Raw genomic sequence first — 19,522 nt, 5'->3', positions numbered from 1 at the left:
GAAGATGGATTTGATTTTACTACTGGACTAACAAGCTCTTAGTGAAGAACAATGAGTTCTGCATAAAAGCTCCTATGTAAATCCTTGGTAAAACTGGACATTATTACACAAATATTAAAAAATTAACTATTAAAATAAACACTTAAAGAGCTTCTGCACAGCAAAAAAAAAAAACCCAAAAATATATCATCAGAGTGAACAGGCAACCTAGAGAATGGGAGAAAATGTTTGCAATCTATCCATCTGAGAAAGGTCTAATATCCAGGATCTACAAGGAATTTAAACAAATTTATAAGAAAAAAAAAAAAACCCCATCAAAAAGAGGGTGAAGGGTATGAACAGACACTTCTCAAAAGAAGATATTTATGTGGCCAACAAACATATGAAAAAAAGCTCATCATCACTGCTCATTAGAGAAATGCAAATCAAAACCACAATTAGATACCATCTCATGCCAGTTAGAATGGTGATCATTAAAAAGTCAGGAAACAACAGATGCTGGAAAGGATGTGGAGTTACAGGCACGCTTTTACACCGTTGGTGGGAGTGTAAATTAGTTCCATCATTATGGAAGACAGTGTGGCGATTCCTCACAGTGACCAATTTAAATTATATTTTACATGTAATAAAACCATTTTCTATTTACAAAAATCAAATAAAGTCTCGTAAAGCAAACACGCCTCCATTTATTTCCCACTTTTTGCACAAAATTGGATTTTCACTGTAACTGAGGTGTGCTAAATGCATGGTTAAGCTAGTGTCAGCATCATCTTCCTATAAATTACAGATGCCTTCTGTGAGCAGGTCTCCTGCAGACTCATGTATGTTGTATTTTGAGATCTACTTTAGAGGATATTTTAAGACTTTTAGAACCAGAAATACCATTGGACCCAGCAATCCCATTACTGGCTATATACCCAAAGGATTGTAAATCATTCTACTATAAAGACACATGCACACATATGTTTATTGCGGCACTATTTACAATAGCAAAGACTTGGAACCAACCCAAATGCCCATCAAGCATAGACTGCATAAAGAAAATGTGGCACATATACACCATGGACTACTATGGAGCCAGAAAAAAGAATGAGTTCATGTCATTTTCAGGGACATGGACGAAGCTGGAAACCATCATCTCAGCAAACCAACACAGGAACAGAAAACCAAACACCACACGTTCTCACTCATAAGTGGGAGTTGAACAATGAGAACACATGGGCACAGGGAGGGGAACATCACACACCAGGGCCTGTCAGGGGATGGCGGGCAAGGGGAGGGATAGCATTAGGACAAATACTTAATGCATGCGGGGCTTAAAACCTACACGACAGGTCGATAGGTGCAGCAAACCACCATGGCACACGTATACCCATGTAACAAACCTGCACGTTCTGCACATGTATCCCAGAACTTAAAAGTATAATTTTAAAAAATTTTCAAAATAAAAAATAAACAAAGTCTTGTTACGGGGTAATATTAATTTGCGTTACCACCTATTTCAACACGGCAGACAATTGTACCATCTGAGACAAACGGAGTTTTGACATGAAATCTTAAAATACCCCATGAGTGGTGGCCGGGCGCGGTGGCTCACACCTGTAATCCCAGCACTTTGGGAGGCCCAGGCGGGCAGATCACTGGGTCAGTAGATTGAGACCATCCTGGCTAACACGGTGAAACCCCATCTCTACTAAAAATACAAAAAATTATCAAGGCGTGGTGGCAGGCGCCTGTAATCCCATCTACTCCTGAGGCTGAGGCAGGAGAATGGCGTGAACCCGGGAGGTGGAGCTTGCAGTGAGCCAGATCGGGCCACTGCACTCCAGCCTGGGCAACAGAGCCAGACTGCATCTCAAAAAAAAAAAAAAAAAAAAAACCCCATGAATGGATTGATAGACAAAAAGCGAAAAAATCCAATGCTACCAGCTCTCATAAGCTCAAATTTCAATTCTCTACTGTACAAAAATCCCTGGTATAAGTGAGAGATATACTTCAAGATCTTTGCATATTCCAAAGTTTACGGCTGTCACTGACAGAGAGCTTCTTCGGTAAACTTCCCATGTTTGCACTGAAGAGCACTGTGTCTGGGGACTATTTTACTATCACTAGCTTCATAATGGTGTTTTCTCCTTGGTGTAATATTTCACAAAGAGACAAAGAATACGTATGTGTGTATGTGAATCATTCATGCTAGTTACCACGTAAATAACAACAAGCAGCAAATATGAAGTTAAAAGTGAAGTTGAAGTGTAAATGCTGCCGTCCAGATGGGTGAGGCTTACTCATCCGTCAAGCGACGTCCTCAACCTCGCCTCCACCGCACACAGCGTTCAAGTTTCCATCTCAACAGAACGTCCGCATCATGAACCTTTACGGTTCATAAATAGTCGAGAAAGCTAACATCAAATTCTTGAATGCCAAGAGTCTACAAATTATTCCATTCACAGATGTTATAATCAGATTTTTTTTTTTTTTTTTTTTGATATGGAGTCTTGCTCTCACCCAGACTACAGTGCAGTGGCACGACCTTGGCTCACTGCAACCTTCATTATAGCAGTGTGAAAACAAACTAATAACCCTCCCTGAGGCACCTTCTCCTTAGGCAACCAGCTGTCTCCATGCTCCTCCTCTGCCCCCCGTTCTTTCTTTTCCCCTCATGAGGCCCAAGTGATAAACAGGGCCAGCCGCAGCCCCAGCCCCAGCCCCGTCCTACTGCAGGCCTGTGTGGCTGCTGGAGAGGCCGTGCTCCTTTCCTCTCCCCGAGCCTGCCTCATACGCTTTCTGGATCCTGGAGGAAACTGACCCACTATTCTCATACTGGTGCAACATCACCAGTATGAGTACCAGTCTTGGTACAGCTTCCAAGACCTCAAAGCTGTACCATTTGAGCCAGGCTTTTTTCTTGTCTCCACTTGCTAGGGCTGTCGTTGGGACAGTCCTAGAGGGTGGTGCCAATGGATGAATGGATGGATGGACAGTAGTCCAGGGATGACGTCCCTGTCTGTCCTGAACTCGGCCCTTCCTCCAATGAGAAGCCTTCCTGAGTGAGTATATACAGTCATCCCTTGGTATCCATGGAGGATTAGTTCTAGGGTCACTGGGAATGCCAAAATCCATGGATGCTCAAGTCTCTGATATAACATGGCCTAGTATTTACGTATAAGCTATGCACATCCTCCCGTAGACATCAGACTATTACTAGATTATTTATGATATGTCATACAATGCAGATGCTACATGAATGGTCGTGATACTGTATTCTTTAGGGAATGATGACAAGAACAAAGTCTGCACATGTTCCATAGAAATATAACCATCCAATTTATTTTCTGAATATTTTCCATCTGCTGTTGCTGAATCTACAGATGCAGAGCTCCTGGATACGAGAGCCAAGTGTGCTTTGAGAGTAGGGTGGGTGAGGTTGCTAATGAGTACAGGGGAGCAGGTGTTGATCGGGAGGACCCTGCACTGGGGCATCTGGACTTTCTGCCTCAGGACTTGAGACTCCAGTTGGATGGCAAAGGCAGACTCAGCCCAGGTCAAAGCCGTCCCCTTGAAGTTTCATTTTATCCCAAGCTCTTTCTGGACCCTGGAATTTGGCATCCCCTAGGCCCTGCGTGGAAGGACAGCTGAACCAGGTTTTAGATAACATGTCTAGAAGAGGGAGCCCCTAGTGTGGGCCCGGCACTTTCCCCACAGGATCCTCTAGCTAGAATATCCAAGGGTCATGGAGAGAAATACCCAGTTAAAATATCAGAAATGAAGAAGTGATACCATTAGAGACACTAAAAAGACCATTAGGTAATAGTATTAGCTTTTGTATTCTGAGATCCAACAGCAGCAGTCACTTCCCCCCACCCCTATGTGTATCCCAGGACCACCCTGGGCAGGGAGTGCTGAAGTTAGGGAGCACCCATGGATGCTCTGATGCTGGCCCTGGGCCTCGGGGGTGACAGTGATGAGGAACTGGGTGCACACACGAGTGGGGCAGCCGGGCCTGGCCAGAGAAGCAACACACACGTGTACAGACGTGTTTACCCACATACACGTGTGCACGTACGTGCACAAACACGTCGCAGGCAGGCATGTTGACGCCTCAGGCAGCGGAGGACCCTGACTATGGGCCCTGCTGACCCGGGCAAGGCCCCATTGTGATGCGTGCCATGACCTCAGAATGTCTCTGGTGCTTAGCACCTATCCGCTCTCTGGCCTGCCTCAGTGTTCTACAGCAGTTACACACAGGCGGTGGTATCTGTGAGCAGCTCTGTGGACTCAAAGGTTTTCTCCCTGAGAGGCATAACCCAGGCCAGCTGATTCATCAGAATCAGGTGAGTGTGACCTGCTCTCTTCCCTCCAGGTTGACTTGGGGACAGTGGCTACGGTGTGGGCGGTGTTGGCGTCTGTGGGGCAGCTACCGAGGAGGGTCATCCCTGAGCACTCACCAGGCGCCCGTTCTACACTGCCCGTGTAGACGATTGGCTCTTTCGTCCTCATGGTGGCTTCGTAGAGTGGGTGCTGTTCCCAAATGTACCCATTCGACAGATGAGACGTCTGGGGTCAGAGAGGCAGTAACCGGCCTGGGAATCCAGACGTGACCCTGAGTTTTGCTCTCAGCCCTGCCGTGTGCTGTGCTGGAATTCAGGCCTGAACCCTGTGACCTCCCTGCCCTAGATCCCAAATCTACCCAGGTTTCCGATCCCGATGGGGCAGAGCCTGGTCCTGGCAGAGCCACTGGTATAGATCCACTGTGGGTGGGGTGAATAGGACGGTCCTCAGAACACCTCTGTGCCCTAAGCTGGGTCCTGATGGTCGCTGTGGGCCCCACTGAACACACATGGTCCCTTGTCCGGGGGAGCCTGCTGCCCTTGGGCAGCTGTGGAAAATGAAGGAGCCCTGGAGGGCTGGCTGAGGGGAGACTATCTTCCCTTCTGTTCAAAGGGGTCCAGGCACTAGGGTTCTCCCCAGGTATTTCTTGCTCTGTGTGGTCCTCTCGAGGCCTCGCCCTCCTTTTGCCCTGAGTATTCCCAGGAGGGACGGTCCACCCAGGTGTTCTCCAGGACCAAGGACCCACTGTTCTTCCTCAGTGACCCAGGAAAATGAAGCCTCCTCCTCTAGGGACAGCTCAGAATGGTGGACTCCACAGTCCCTCTGCGAGAGACGTGGTTTCCATGAGTACAATAGATCTTTTTCATCCCCAAGCCGAACACCCTCCTGCTCAACAGGCGTTATTCCTAAAGTGGATTCACTGTTCAGACTGAAGGGCCGCGGTAGCCAAAGTGATGAGCGGAGTAGAGCCGAGCAGTCAGGAGAGATCTTGTTCCCTGTAGGAAACGGGGCATCTCTGTGGCCCTGAGCATCCCAGGAGGCCGAGTGTACAGAGACCTCTGGTCGCCGACCCTAGTCTGCCTCCACATCCCTGGAATAGCGCATCATGGGCCCTTCACCCTTGGCAGGTGGAAACCATTCAACCTGCTGGGGCAGGTGTGCCCCCATTTCATGGCATTTGGGGACAACAGGATTCTCTGTCTAGGTCCCACTGTACTCAAGTCCTTGGGAAGATGCCCACCCCTGCTTGGGACTTGAGACTCCAGAGACTCGAGCAGCTGTGGGCCACTGCGTCTGGCCCCTTTTTACCTGGGGGCCAGACCCAAAGCCATGTAACAATATCCAGCCAAAGCCATGAAGCTCTATCAGTGATGGAGAGTCCTTTTAGGCACTGGTGGCTTACATTAAGATTCAGTCCAATAACATGACTAAGCAATCTTAGATACTGGAACAGCCCACTGTTCTTACCTGAAAACTCTTGCGTAAAGCATCAACACCAAGATAGAAAAGCATCTGCCATGTCTGCTCTTCTGCCCGTAGTTTTTGCCAGATTCGATGCAGTCTTTCATAAAGATGAATTCCCAAGCAGGTCAGAACTTCTTCTTGGGCTATGTCTATTGTCTTTGCATGCCTTTCTCTTCGCCTATAAAAGGGAATAATCACACACTAATACCTTTAACTGAAACAGTAAAAGATGGATAACACAGCTGCAAGTTCAGGTTTTAAACACAATGTGCTTACCTAGTAACAAGACAGTTATACATTTACACTCAACGTATATGTTGCTATACAAGCATGGATGTCTACAATCAATGAGAAATACACATGCAAGTAGAATTTAGTCCTTGTATTGCTAAAAATAAAGTAATTCAGGAACTGGCTCTAAAAAGATGGGTTTTAGGGCACAAAGCAATCACATATAAGTGTCCAGCTCACGGTAGACACAACAGTTCCTTTTACTTTCCCATTATAGCAAAACATTTTTCCCTTCATTAGGTTTTTTGTTTTGAGGAGGAATGGAGAAAGGCAATGCCAAAGTGATTCATCACGGGCAAGAGTCCTCCACCAGGCCAGTCTTTACAAGTGTTCACAGAACTTTGGCAATAAAAAAGCCCTTTGTATTCTAGTAGAAAATAGGCACCCAAATGAGGGTTGATACCCTAAATACAAAAGGAAATGAATTTGATTTATTCTATTAACATCATCATCTGATTTTATTTTTACAACAAAGCCAGAGATAATACTTTAGGTTTCTATGCAGTAATAATAATATAATATACACAGTTCATGAATTACATTCAATAAGGCATTTCTTAATCCCCTACTGCAAAGATCTGACTTATGCAAAAACCATTATTGTGAATAAAATTTACACACGATAATGCATGGATAGAGGGAGAAAAATCCCTTCTAATCATTTTCAAGTGAAAATGATAGTCTGTAACAATGAAAGCCAAAAAAGCCTGCCTCCCTTCAAGCAAGAACTAGCAGAGGACTGAACCAAACACCAGAGAACAGTTTTTCCCTATTTTTAGTCAATTAAGAAATGCATACTTTAAAGAGAAGCAAAATCTTTACAGGCATACTTTAATTTATACATATATCATATGTACTGAGACAGAAGGTGATGAAAATAAACTTTCAGTAATAAAATGAAGCAAAGCGCTAGATAGCCCATTCTAGCAAATTACATACTCATACCCTCCTGTGAACTCTGGCTCAACACGACCCAAAAGATGTGCAATGAAGTCTGTTTCACAGCAAACATGTATGTGTCGTTCATGTGGACAGCACCGCAAGCCTTCATAAAGTGCAGCACAGTAGCCCTTTTCTTTGCTGCAGTCAAGTTCACCAATAAGGATATTGTATGCTCGGAGGACTTTATTTTCGCAATCAGTGCAAAACCTGTTGAAAAGAAAAACCTCAAAATTAAGAACTGGCTGTGCAATTATTTCTTGTGGCATATAACAGTGTACTAGATGATGGCACTCTCTCCCATCTACAGCATCCAAAAAAAGCCTCCATACACACATTTAAAACATACGCATGTAAGGTAAATACAAATTTAGGGATTGCATAAATACAGATAGACCTTCATTGGCAAATTATTTTTAAACTAGAGAAAACACATAGCCTAAAAGAATGAGGCAGATACATACCTATTATTTCATAAAATGCATGCCCAGAAAAGTATTAGTGGTACCAAGAACTAGCATATCTCCACTTCAAAAGCTATTTGCACAGGTCAGAAATAAAACAATAGAGGCAACAAACCAATGACTCTTGATTGGTTTGTTCTTTCTCCTTCCAGCCTCTGAAAATAGATGGTCTCTTCAGCCAGGAAACCTTGACTCCAATTTCTATTACAACATTTTAATATTTCACTAGCTAAGCATTTGAGGATAGGGGTTGGGGTGGGGAGAAGAATGGGAAAGTGGTGCATATATTTTTTAATTCTCTGATTATTTCCAAAATGCCAAATTCTGTCTTCCCAAAAATGCCTATTTCTCAATAACAAACATAATATACAAAAAAACATACACGGAAACTGGTTTAAACTTAAGTGTATATAATGTGGCAAAAGAATAGAAGAGTTTGTGAATGTAGGGAAGGAAGAAAATTTCTTTTAGAAACCAAATATCAATCAATCAGAAAGAAATAATAGAGCCTGGTTTCTTTATCTTTGAATTCCTGGAACAAGAAGAACTTGGTCAGGTGGAAAAGCCACGCTCACAATAAGAGTAACTGGCTAAGAAGATTAGTTAAGTGAAACAAGGAAATTTTGATCTCTTTGATTTAAATTCATCTCCCAAATGAGCTCATCTATGCGTATGGCTTCAACTAACATGGCTATAAAGATGACTTGTGACTCTACAGCTCCATTCAAATCTCTGCTATTGCCTGAGGGCCAGACCCATATCGAAAAGTGACAAGACATGACAGATGTCCAATAGGCAACACCTTAAATTCACTGTCCAAGGGTAATGCTGTTCTATTCTTATGTTCCTTCTCAATCCCTGTTAAGAACACTGCCATTCAGAGCCATTCAGTCACCCAGGCTGGAAATCTGAGTTAATTCCAACTTCTCCCTGGGTCTTCCTATTGAGTAGAGCCAACTAGTATTCACTCTTTCTTGTTTCTCCTGTAGGTCCCTATTTTCAATTCCCTCTGGCATGGTTTAAGTTGCCTATGCCATATATATATATATATATTTTTTTTTTTTTTTGAGGCAGAGTCTCTCTTTGTTGCCCAGGCCGGAGTGCAGCGGCGCCATCGCGGCTCACTGTAACCTCTGCCTCCTGGGTTCAAGCGATTCTCCTGCCTCAGTCTCCTGAGTCGCTGGGATTACAGGTGCCCACCACTATACCCAGCAAATTTTTTGTATTTTTTAGTAGAGACAGGGTGTCGCCAAGTTGGCCAGGCTGGTCTTGAACTCTTGACCTCAGGTGATCCACTCACCTTGGCCTCCCAAAGTGCTGAGATTACAGGCTTGAGCTACCGCACCCAGCCCACTGTTTTTTTTTTCTTTTTTAAAGCTTCTTAACTGACTTTCCTGTTTCCACTCTTCCTAGCATTGATGCATCTCTTACACCAAAATAATTTTTCTAGCACAAATCTGATTATCTGTGTCTCAGCTTAAAAACCTTTCAGCTGGCCAGGCATGGTTGCTCACGCCTGTAATCCCAGCACTTTGGGAGGCTGAGGCAGGCAGATCACCTGAGGTTGGGAGTTTGAGACCAGCCTGACCAACATGGAGAAACCTCGTCTCTAGTAAAATACAAAAATTAGCCAGGCGTGGTGGCGCATGCCTGTAATCCCAGCTACTCCGGAGGCAGAAGCAGGAGAATCACTTGAACCCGGGAGGTGGAGGTTGCAGTGAGCCAAGATCGCACCACTGCACTCCAGCCTGGGCAACAAGAGCAAAACTCTGTCTCAAAAAAACAAAACAAAACAAAACAAAAAACTTTTCAGTTGTCTCTTATTATTAATACTTCTGATTTATACTCTTCTTCGTGCTTTTTTTTTTTTTAAGATGGAGTTTCACTCTGTCACCCAGGCTGGAGTGTAGTGGTGATCTTGGCTCACTGCAACCCCCGCCCCCCAGGTTCAAGCGATTCTCCTGCCTCAGACTCCTGAGTAGGTGGGATTACATGCGCCCACCACCACACTTGGCTGATTTTTGTGTTTTTAGTGCAGACGGGGTTTCACCATGTTGGCCAGGCTGGTCTTGAACTTCTGACCTCAAAGTGATCCCCCCACCTCAGCCTCCCAAAGTGTTGGCATTACAGGCATCAGCCACCACGCCCGGCCTAGACTTCTTACTATAGTATTTACCCTTCTACCGCCATATCTTTGTTTCATGCACACACGTTTTGCTGGACCAATAGTAGATAACGATGTTTCTTAAAATGAAGATATGGGCTGGGCGCAGTGGCTCACGTCTGTAATCCCAGCCCTTTGGGAAGCAGAGGCGGATGGATCATCTGAGCTCAGGAGTTTGAGATCAGCCCGGCCAACATGGTGAAACCCCGTCTCTACTAAAAATACAAAAATTAGCCGGATGTGGTGGCATACACCTGTAATCCCAGCTACTCAGGAGGCTGAGGCAGGAAAATTGCTTGAACCCGGGAGGCAGAGGTTGCAGCGAGCCAAGATCGCACCACTGCACTCCAGCCTGCGTGAGAAGAGCGAAACTCCATCTCAAAGAAAAAAAAAAAGAATATATGTTAAATTAGAGGCTCTAAGCCCACTTGGTAAGCAGAGGCAACAATGCTGACAAATAATGTTAAATTATGTTATTTCACTAAAGTTTTAAATATGGGCAAAAATATACAAAAATTAACACAAAATGGATTAAAAACTAAATGTTAACATCTGAAAACCATAAAACTAGAAGAAAACATAGGGGAAAATCTTCATGACACTGGACTAAGTGATGATTTCTTGGCTATGACACCAAAAGCACAGATGCACAACAAAAACAAAAATAGACGCTTCTCTGAGAAAACACCAAATGGCGGATGACGCTGGTGGCGGCCGGCGGTGGGGATCGCCTGGGATGGGGAAACGCGGTGGCTTCCGCGGAGGTTTTGGCAGTGGCATCCGGGGCCGGGACCGGGGCCGGGGCCGGGGCCGGGGCCGGGGCCGGGGCCGGGGCCGGGGCTGAGGCCGCGGCTGAGGCTGCAGAGCTCATGGAGGCAAGGCCAAGGATAAGGAGTGGATGCCTATCACCAAGCTGGGCCGCCTGGTCAAGCACATGAAGATCAAGTCCCTGGAGGAGATCTATGTCTTCTCCCTGCCCATGAAGGAATCTGAGATCACTAACTTTTTCCTGGGGGCCTCTCTCAAGGACAAGGTTTTGAAGATTATGCTGGTGCAGAAGCAGACCCGCGCTGGCCAGCGCACCAGGTTCAAGATGTTTGTTGCCATTGTGGACTACAATGGCCACATCGGTCTGGGTGTTAAGTGCTCCAAGGAGGTTGCCACTGCCATCCACGGGGCCATCATCCTGGCCAAGCTCTCTATTGTCCCTGTGCACAGAGGCTACTGGGGGAACAAGATCAGCAAGCCCCACACCATCCCTTGCAAGGCGACAGGCTGCCACGGCTCTGTGCTGGTGCGCCTCATCCCCACGCCCAGAGGCATTGGCATCGTCTCAGTGCCTGTACCCAAGAAGCTGCTCATGATGGCTGGTATTGATGACTGCTATACCTTAGCCAGGGGCTGCACTGCCACCCTGGGTAACTATACCAAGGACACCTTTCATGCCGTCTCTAAGACCTACAGCTACCTGATCCTCGACCTCTGGAAGGAGACTGTATTCATCAAGTCTTCCTGTCAGGAATTCACTGACTACCTCGTCAAGACCCACACCAGAGTCTCCATGCAGAGGACCCAGGCTCCAGCTGTGGCTACAACACAGGGTTTTTATACAAGAAAAATAAAGTGAATTAAGCCTGAGGAAAAAAAAAAAAAAAAAGACTACAGTCATATCACTTAACAATGGGACACATTCTGAGAAATGCATTGTTAGCTATTTCGCTGCTGTGCGAACATCAGAGTGTACTTACACAAACCTAGGTAGTATACATTTTTATTTGTATTTTTTTCACATGGAAAACCAAATGTCCCAGCACCATCACTGAATATTAATCATTTCCTCTACTTGATCTACAACGCAGTATGCTCTATTATAATCTTACGGGCCCACTGTCATATATGTGGTCCATCACTGACCAAAATGTCATCACGTAGCACATGACTATACATTAAACTTAAAAACTTTGGCACAGCAAAGACGATCAACAGAGTAAAAAGGCAACCCAAAGAATGGGAAAAAATATTTGCAAACCATATATTGAATAAGAGGTTAATAGTCAGAATATAAAGAACCACTAGAACTCAATCACAAAAAAAAATAGCCTAATTTAAAAATGGGCAAAGCCGGGATCATGCCACTGCACTCCAGCCTGGGCAAGAAAGAAGATCCTGTCTCAAAAAAATAAAATAACTTAAAAGTAAATAAATAAATGGGCAAAGCATGAATAGACATTTCTCCAAAGATTATATACAAATGGCCAGCAAGCATATGAAAAGATGCTCAACATCACTAATCATCAGGAAAATGCACATCAAAAACACAATGAGATATCACCTTAAACCAATTAGAATGACCACTATCAAAACAACAACAACAAATAACAAGTGTTACCGAGGATGTGAAGAAATTGGAACCCTTATGCACCGTTGGCAGGCATGTAAAATGGTACAGCTGGTATAGAAACCGGTATGAAAGTTCTTCAAAATAAGACTACCATATGATCCAGGAATCTCACTTTTAGGTATATATCCAAAAGAACTGATAGCAAGGATCTTGAAGAGATATTTGCACACTCATGTTCATTACTGCATTTATTGACAACAGGCAAAATGTAAGAGCAACCTTCAATGTCCATCAATGTATGAATGGATAAAGAAATGTGAATAGCCACGTGCAGTAATCCCAGCACTTTGGGAGGCCGAGGCGAGTGGATCACTTGAGGTCTGGAGTTCGAGACCAGCCTGACCAACATGGTGAAACCCTGTCTCTACTAAAAATACAAAAATTAGCCAGGTGTGGTGGTGTGTGCCTGTAATCCCAGCTACTCAGGAGGCTGAGGCAGGAGAATCACTTGAACTTGGGAGGCAGAGGCTGCGGTGAACCGAGATCAAGCCACTGCACTCCTGCCTGGGCAACAGAGCGAGACTGTCTCAAAAAAAAAAAAAGAAAAAAGAAAAGTGAATAATATCACATATACTGTGACACTCACTGTCCATTTTTAAATAATGTCACAATACTGTGACATTATTCAGCTTTTAGAGGGGAATCCTGTCATATGCTACAACATAGATGAATGTTAGACATTATCTAAGTATTGTCTTAGATAATGGCTAAGTAAAATAAGCCAATCACAAAAATTCAAGTGCTACATTATTCCATTTATATTAGCTATCTAAAATAATTAAACTCAGAAAGAGAAAGAAGAATTGTGGTTGCTAGGGGGTGAGGGGAGAAAAAAGGTGTTCAATGGGTATAGTTTCAGGTGAGATGAAAAAGTTCTGGAGATCTGTTGTACAACAATGTGCATATAGTTAACAATATTGTAATGTACACTTAAAGACTGTTTAAAAGGTAAATTTATGTTTCACGGTTTTTTGAGACAGGGTCTCACTCTGTGGCCCAGGCTGGAGTGCAGTGGCATACTCTTGTCTCACTGTAGCCTCAACCTCCCTAGTAGGCTCAGGTGATCCTCCCCGCCTCATCCACCTGAGTACCTGGGACTACAGGTGTGTGCCACCACGCATGGCTAATTTTTGTATTCTTTGTAGAGACAGGGTTTTGCCATGTTGCCCAGGCTAGTCTTGAACTCCTGGGCTCAAACAATCCGCCCGCCTCAGTCTCCCAAAATGCTGAACTGTGAGACACCGTGCCTAGCCTTATTTTGTGTTCTTTTAAAACACACACACACGCAAGCAGGAACAGAAAGTCTCTCCTTTAGGAGAGAAAAAACGGACACAGAAATAACAACAAATACTTCCACATTTTCAGGTTATAAATAGCAAGTTCACATTTTCAGGTAATTAAATGGTCAAATGTCAAAGAGAACAATAATAAAACTTGAAATATTTTCCCATTTTACTGCTTTATACTCTCATAGTAGTTTAATATACGTTTGATTGTATATAGCGAGTTAAAAATAGGATATAAAAGCCGTAAAAGAGAATTTTTCCCATTTGTAAAAGCAGCATTGCATATGACTTTTTTAAAACTTTTTTTTTTGAGACAGAGTCTCACTCTGTCACCCAGGCTGAAGTGCAGTGGCATGATCATGGCTCACTGCAGCCTTCAACCTTCCTGGGCTCAAGTGATCCTCCCACCTCAGCCTCCCGAGTAGATGAAACTGCAGGTGTGTCACTACACCCAGCTAATTTTTAAATTTTGTTTATTTATTTATTTTTATTTACTATTATCTTTTTTTTGAGATATTTACTATTATCTTTTTTTTTTTGCGCCCAGGCTGCAGTGCAGCGGCGCAAACTCGGCTCACTGCAAGCTCCACCTCCTGGGTTCACGCCATTCTCCTGCCTCAGCCTCCCAAGTAGCTGGGACTACAGGCGCCCACCATCAAGCCCAGCTAAATTTTTTGTATTTTTTAGTAGAGACGGAGTTTCACTGTGTTAGCCAGGATAGTTCACTGTGTTAGCCAGGATAGTCTCAATCTCCTGACCTCATGATCCGCCTGCCTCGGCCTCCCAAAGTGTTGGGATTACAGGCGTGAGCCACGGCGCCCGGCCTGTTGTTGTTTTTTTTTTTTTTTGAGATGGAGTCTTGCTCTGTTGCCGAGGCTGGAGCGCAAATGGCGTAATCTTGGCTCACCGCAACCTCCACCTCTCAGGTTAAGTGATTCTCCTGCTTCAGCCTCCTGAGTAGCTGGGATTACAGGCACACGCCACCAAGCCTGGCTAATTTTTGTATTTTTAGTAGAGATGGGGTATCACCATGTTGGCCAGGCTGGTCTTGAACTCCTAACCTCGTAATCCACCCACCTCTGCCTCCCAAAGTGCTGAGATTAGAGGAATGAGCCACCACACTCAGCCTTTAGAAATGGGCCTCCCTATGTTGCCCAAGCTGGTATTGAACTCCTGAATTCAAGTGATCCTCCTGCCTTGGCTTCCCAAAATGTTGGAATTATAGGCGTGAGCCACAATGCCCAGCCTTAAAAAACCCTTAAGGCAGAGGTTTCAGTTTATTAACACCTCATTTCTAATGATGTTCTATCATGTCTCAGCCTTTTGACTAAGATCAAGTGTAGTATCTGACGATGTTCTACCATAATACTTTTCTTTTGAGACAGTCTCACTCTGTCACCCAGGCTGGAGTGCAGTAGCACAATCTCAGCTCACTGCAAACTCTGCTTCCCAGATTCCAGCAATTCTCATGCCTCAGCCTCCTGAGTAGCTGGGATTACAGAAGTGCACCACCATGCCTGGCTAATTTACGTATTTTCAGTAGAGAGGGGTTTCACCATGTTGGCCAGGCTGGTCTCAAACTCCTGGCCTCATGTGATCTGTCCATCTCAGCCTCCCAAAGTGCTAGGATTACAGGCATGAGCCACCATGCCCGGCCTCTACCATAATTCTTTTTTTTTTTGGGGGGGGGGGAACGAAGTTTCACTCTTGTTGCCTAGGCTGGAGCGCAATGGCGCGATCTCGGCTTACTGCAACCTCTGCCTCCTCCCGGGTTCAAGCGATTCTCCTGCCTCAGCCTCCTGAGTAGCTGGGATTACAGGCACCCGCCACCACGCCCGGCTAATTTTTGTATATTTAGTAGAGACAGGGTTTCGCCATGTTGACCATGCTGGTCTTGAACTTCTGACTTCAGGTGATCCACCCGCCTTGGCCTCCCAAAGTGCTGGGATTACAGGCATGAGCCACTGCGCCCAGCTGCTAATTTTATTTTAATTTTTATTATTTTTGAGATGGAGTTTCACTCTGCTGCCCAAGCTGGAATGCAGTAGTACAATCACGGCCACTGTGATCATGGTGCACCTTCAACCTCCTGGGCTCAAGTGATACTCTCACCTCAGCCTCCCCAGTAGCTAGGACTACAGGTTTGTGCCACCATGGCAGCTAATTTTTCTGCTTTTTTGTAGAGACGGGGTTTTACCATGTTGTCTAGGCTGGTCTAAAACTCCTGGGCTCAAACCATCTACCTGACTTGTCCTCCCAAAGTGCTGGAACTACACGTGTGAGCCACCATGCCCAGCCTATGTTTGTTTTAAAGAAGATAAAAATTGAGGCACAGAAAAGTCAACTAACTTGTACAGTTACAATTAGTAGAATCCAGATGCAATACAATCTCCTTAAATTCATCACTTACTGCCTTAATTATTACTCTCAACCATACTTTCTCACAACTGTTAAGATATTTATAAAATGGACTAAAATCCATCTAAAAATGTTAAAACACTAACCCTAAACATAGGAAAATCTACAAAACCATTATAAGAAACTCCAAAACATGTGCTCTAATAACTTGTCATTTATCACCCACAAAAACTATCTTTTGGGAGGATCAATTCATATTTAAAGAGGAAGGATATGTTTTGTGTCTGTATAGTTCCTGTAAAACTCCAAGAAAGTGACACATTCTCTACTCTCTTCGGCATAATCCACCAAAAAGACAAAGAAAGACAGTTTTTAATTGAAAAAAGAAAAACACCAATAAACTTGGTATGTGGGCAAAGTCATTAGCTTACTGCCACATAACGTAATGACACCAGTTTTTATAATTCACTTGATTTTTAGAGGCACTCCCAAAATAATTGTGTGTATCTGCCTCAAAGTCAAAGGACATACAACCACAAACGCAACATGTAACAAATTTAAACAGTACAACTGCCCCAAGAACACCATCTCTAGATGATGTTACCTTACCAGTTTCTTTTTCTTTTTTCGAGAAAGAGTCTTGCTCTGTCGGAGTGCAGTGGCACGATCCTGGCTCACTGCAATCTCTACCTCCTGGTTTCAAGCGATTCACCTGCCTCAGTCTCCCAAGTAGCTGGGACTACAGGTGCGTGCCACCATGCCTGGCTAATTTTTTTATTTTTAGTAGACACGGGGTTTCGCCACGTTGGCCTGGCTGGTCTCAAACCCCTGACTTAAGGTGATCCACTTGCCTGAGACTCCCAAAGTGCTGGGATTACAGATGTGAGCCACCGCACCCAGCCCACCAGTTTCCTTTTCTACTGGACTCTCCTCCCTATGAATTTCCAAATGTTAATGACACTTAGAAAATTCCTTTGTAGGCCAGGCACAGTGGCTCACACCTGTAATCCCGGCACTTCAGGAGGCTGAGGAGAGCGGATCACAAGTCAGGAGACTGAGACCATCCTGGGAAACATGGTGAAACCCCATCTCTACTAAAAATACAAAAATTAGCTGGGCATAGTGGTATGTGCCTGTAATCCCAGCTACTTGGGAGGCTGAGGCAGGAGAATCTCTTGAACCAGGGAGTCAGCAGTTACACTGAGCCGAGATCGAGCCACTGCATTCCAGCCTGGCGACAGAGCAAGACTCCGTCTCAAAAAAAAAGGAAATTCCTTTGTAAAAGTAGTGTTCCATAAAGAAAAATCTGAAGTTACTTTTATAGTAACGAAACACATGAATATCAACTCTCTTTTGGGGTCCTGATAATGACAGAAATACTTCAAATATTAAGTAAAAAGCTACTAATTTAATTTTGATAATGCTACCATAGGCTGGGCACAGCTCATGCCTGTAATCTCAGCACTTTGGGAGGTCGAGGCAGATGGATCACCTGAGGTCAGGAGTTCGAGACCAGCCTAACCAACATGGCAAAGCCTTGTCTCTACTAAAAATACAAAAATTAGCCGGGCGTGGTGGCATGCGCCTGTAGTCTCAGCTACTCAGGAGGCTGAGGCAGGAGAATCGCTGGAACGCGGGAGGCGAAGGGAACAGTGATCCGAGGTCTCACTACTGCACTCCAGCCTGGGTAACAGAGTGAGACTCCGTCTCAAAAACAAAAAAAAAAATCACAAAATAGGAGATGCTGGCTTAACACAAGAAGGCTAACCCTGAGAGTCATCCCATAAAGCAACTGCTTTGGCCAAGCGCAGTGGCTTATGCCTGTAATCCCAGCACTTTGGGAGGCCGAGGTTGGTGGATCACAAGGTCAGGAGACCTAAACCATCCTGGCCAACATGGTGAAACCCCATCTCTACTAGAAATACAAAAATTAGCTGGGTGTGGCGGCGTGTGCCTGTAATCCCAGCTACTCGAGAGGCTGAGGCAGGAGAATCTCTTGAACCTGGGAGGCAGAGGTTGCAGTGAGCCGAGATCGCGCCACTCTACTCCAGCCTGGCGACAGAGCTAGACTCCATCTCAAAAAAAAAAAAGGAACTGCCTACTCCAACATTAAGCTCCGCCTAGTGCCAAGTATTAAAGGGAAGGCTAGAATGCTATTATACAAAAGAGGTCAGTGACAGGCCACTCTAGGTGACTGACACATAAGGCACCTTCCACATTATACTGGAACAACCATCAGACTTACCTGTGTTTTCGCAGATATGTTTCTAGTGTTTCTAAAAGACAACTCGAGTCAATTAAAACTACTTCATCCCTGCATTCCTGTGACATTAGTTCCCATACATCCATCCAACAACCTCTGTAGAAAGAACAAGTATTAGTGGAAAGGGAGAATACAAAAGGGTAAAACATTAAAAAAACAAAAAACAGATTAAAGTATTGCTTGATTTTACCTGGCTGTTCCCTGGAAAGGTCCATAATAGAAAATGATCCTATACTTGCTGTCCTTCCTGTGGTCTTCACTATTTCTCTTATCTGTACTTAACTTCTCTGAACTGACACTGCTACTGCTCCCTTCACTGTAGTGTAGTATAGTACAAAGCTTAGTGACACTGAGATAATCTGAAGAAATAATTTCTATAGTCTAAATTAAAATCATGAACACTTTAATGATTAAGATATTAGAACATGTTTACAAATTATATGATTACATACTCATTTTCTATTAATATAACGTTCATTTAAATGTGTGCTCATATCTTTATATAAAAACTTCTGCTTGACTATCAAGTTTATCTGATACAATTTAACATTTGTAGTTATGAAGACAGCAACTGGTTAATAAACTAAGTATTCTATGAGCAAATATAGTTGGAATGTTCTAAAGTCAAAATGACCAAAAAAATTATCAAGTATTTTCCCTTATAAACACAGACCAATCTTCCACAAATCGAAAATTCTAAGAAGTTTTGATCTATTTAATGAGATCATCATCAAGTAATTTTTTTTTTTACTTTTATTTTGTAGAGACAAGGTCTCTACTATGTTGCCCAGGCTGGTCTCAAACCCCTGACCTCAAGCCATTCTCCCACCTCAGCCTCCCAAAGCACTGGGATTACAGGTGTGAGCCACCATGCCCAGCTCAATTTTTTTTTTGTAATCACTCCTTTTTAAAAGCTAAACCATGGTAACAAAACTATTATCTACCTTCACATGTACAAGTAGCTGGGAAGGTCACAGATTAATTACAGTGAATAAGTTTTACATTTACTAAAAGATAGTACACTAACATGAACACTTTATACAGCCTAAATTAATAAGAACTATGTGGTAATTTTTTTTTTGAGACAGACTCTCACTCTGTCACTCAGGCTGGAATGCAGTGGCGTGATCTTGGCTCAGTGCAACCCCACCCCTGCAGGGGCTCAAGTGATCCTCCTACCTCAGCCTCCCGAATAGCTAGGACCATAGGCGTGTACCACCACACCCGGTTATTATTATTATTATTATTATTATTATTTGTATTTGTTAAGTAGAGACAGCAGGGTCTTGTCATGTTGCCCAGGCTGGTCTCCGACTCCTCAGCTCAAGCAATCCACCCACCTCGGCCTCCCAAAGGGCTGGGATTACAGGCGCGAGCCACCAAGCCCAGCCTTATACAATTTTTTTTAACAAACTTACTAAAAACTTCCCACTCTCCATCCCCAACAGGGTTCAACTTCAGTATGAAAACTGCCACACATTTTGCTTTGTTGCAGCACATTTATTTTGGACCTGCCTTCCAAGGGAAACGTGGGTTTACACGCCATTCAATCACAGCCTTCTT

At 44.1% G+C, this 19,522-nt stretch overlaps 3 protein-coding genes and 1 pseudogene across 4 annotated transcripts in view; 2 read left to right on the top strand and 2 right to left on the bottom strand.

Annotated features, from left to right (window-relative positions):
* The window catches only part of LOC129047324 (TBC1 domain family member 3G-like), a 96,966-nt gene extending 89,805 nt beyond the window's left edge, over positions 1 to 7,161 (bottom strand). For both annotated transcript variants that reach the window (XM_063718775.1, XM_063718777.1), the window contains exons 1-2: positions 7,024 to 7,161; positions 5,797 to 5,971 (exon numbers count right to left, since the gene is read on the bottom strand). In XM_063718775.1, the coding sequence (XP_063574845.1) occupies positions 5,797 to 5,897 (101 nt within the window). In that variant the 5' untranslated portion in view covers positions 5,898 to 5,971; positions 7,024 to 7,161. The remainder of the gene's footprint in view (positions 1 to 5,796; positions 5,972 to 7,023) is intronic.
* Positions 2,562 to 19,522, top strand: part of LOC129047292 (unconventional myosin-XIX-like) — an 86,427-nt gene continuing 69,466 nt past the window's right edge. Inside the window, 2 exon segments of the mRNA XM_063718753.1 lie at positions 2,562 to 3,047; positions 4,223 to 4,331. The gene's annotated coding sequence lies outside the window, so the exon portion shown is untranslated.
* The window catches only part of LOC100434618 (gametogenetin-binding protein 2-like), a 33,978-nt gene continuing 21,239 nt past the window's right edge, over positions 6,784 to 19,522 (bottom strand). Inside the window, 2 exon segments of the mRNA XM_063718798.1 lie at positions 6,784 to 7,233; positions 17,942 to 18,055. Coding sequence (XP_063574868.1) covers positions 7,008 to 7,233; positions 17,942 to 18,055 — 340 coding nt within the window. The 3' untranslated portion in view covers positions 6,784 to 7,007.
* LOC129051372 (small ribosomal subunit protein uS5-like) lies at positions 9,483 to 12,409 on the top strand (annotated as a pseudogene).

The sequence above is a fragment of the Pongo abelii genome, chromosome 19 (assembly GCF_028885655.2).
Source record: "Pongo abelii isolate AG06213 chromosome 19, NHGRI_mPonAbe1-v2.0_pri, whole genome shotgun sequence".
NCBI lineage: Eukaryota > Metazoa > Chordata > Mammalia > Primates > Hominidae > Pongo > Pongo abelii.
The sequence above is the reverse complement of the archived record's forward strand: the minus strand, read 5'-3'. Positions and strand labels throughout refer to the sequence as shown.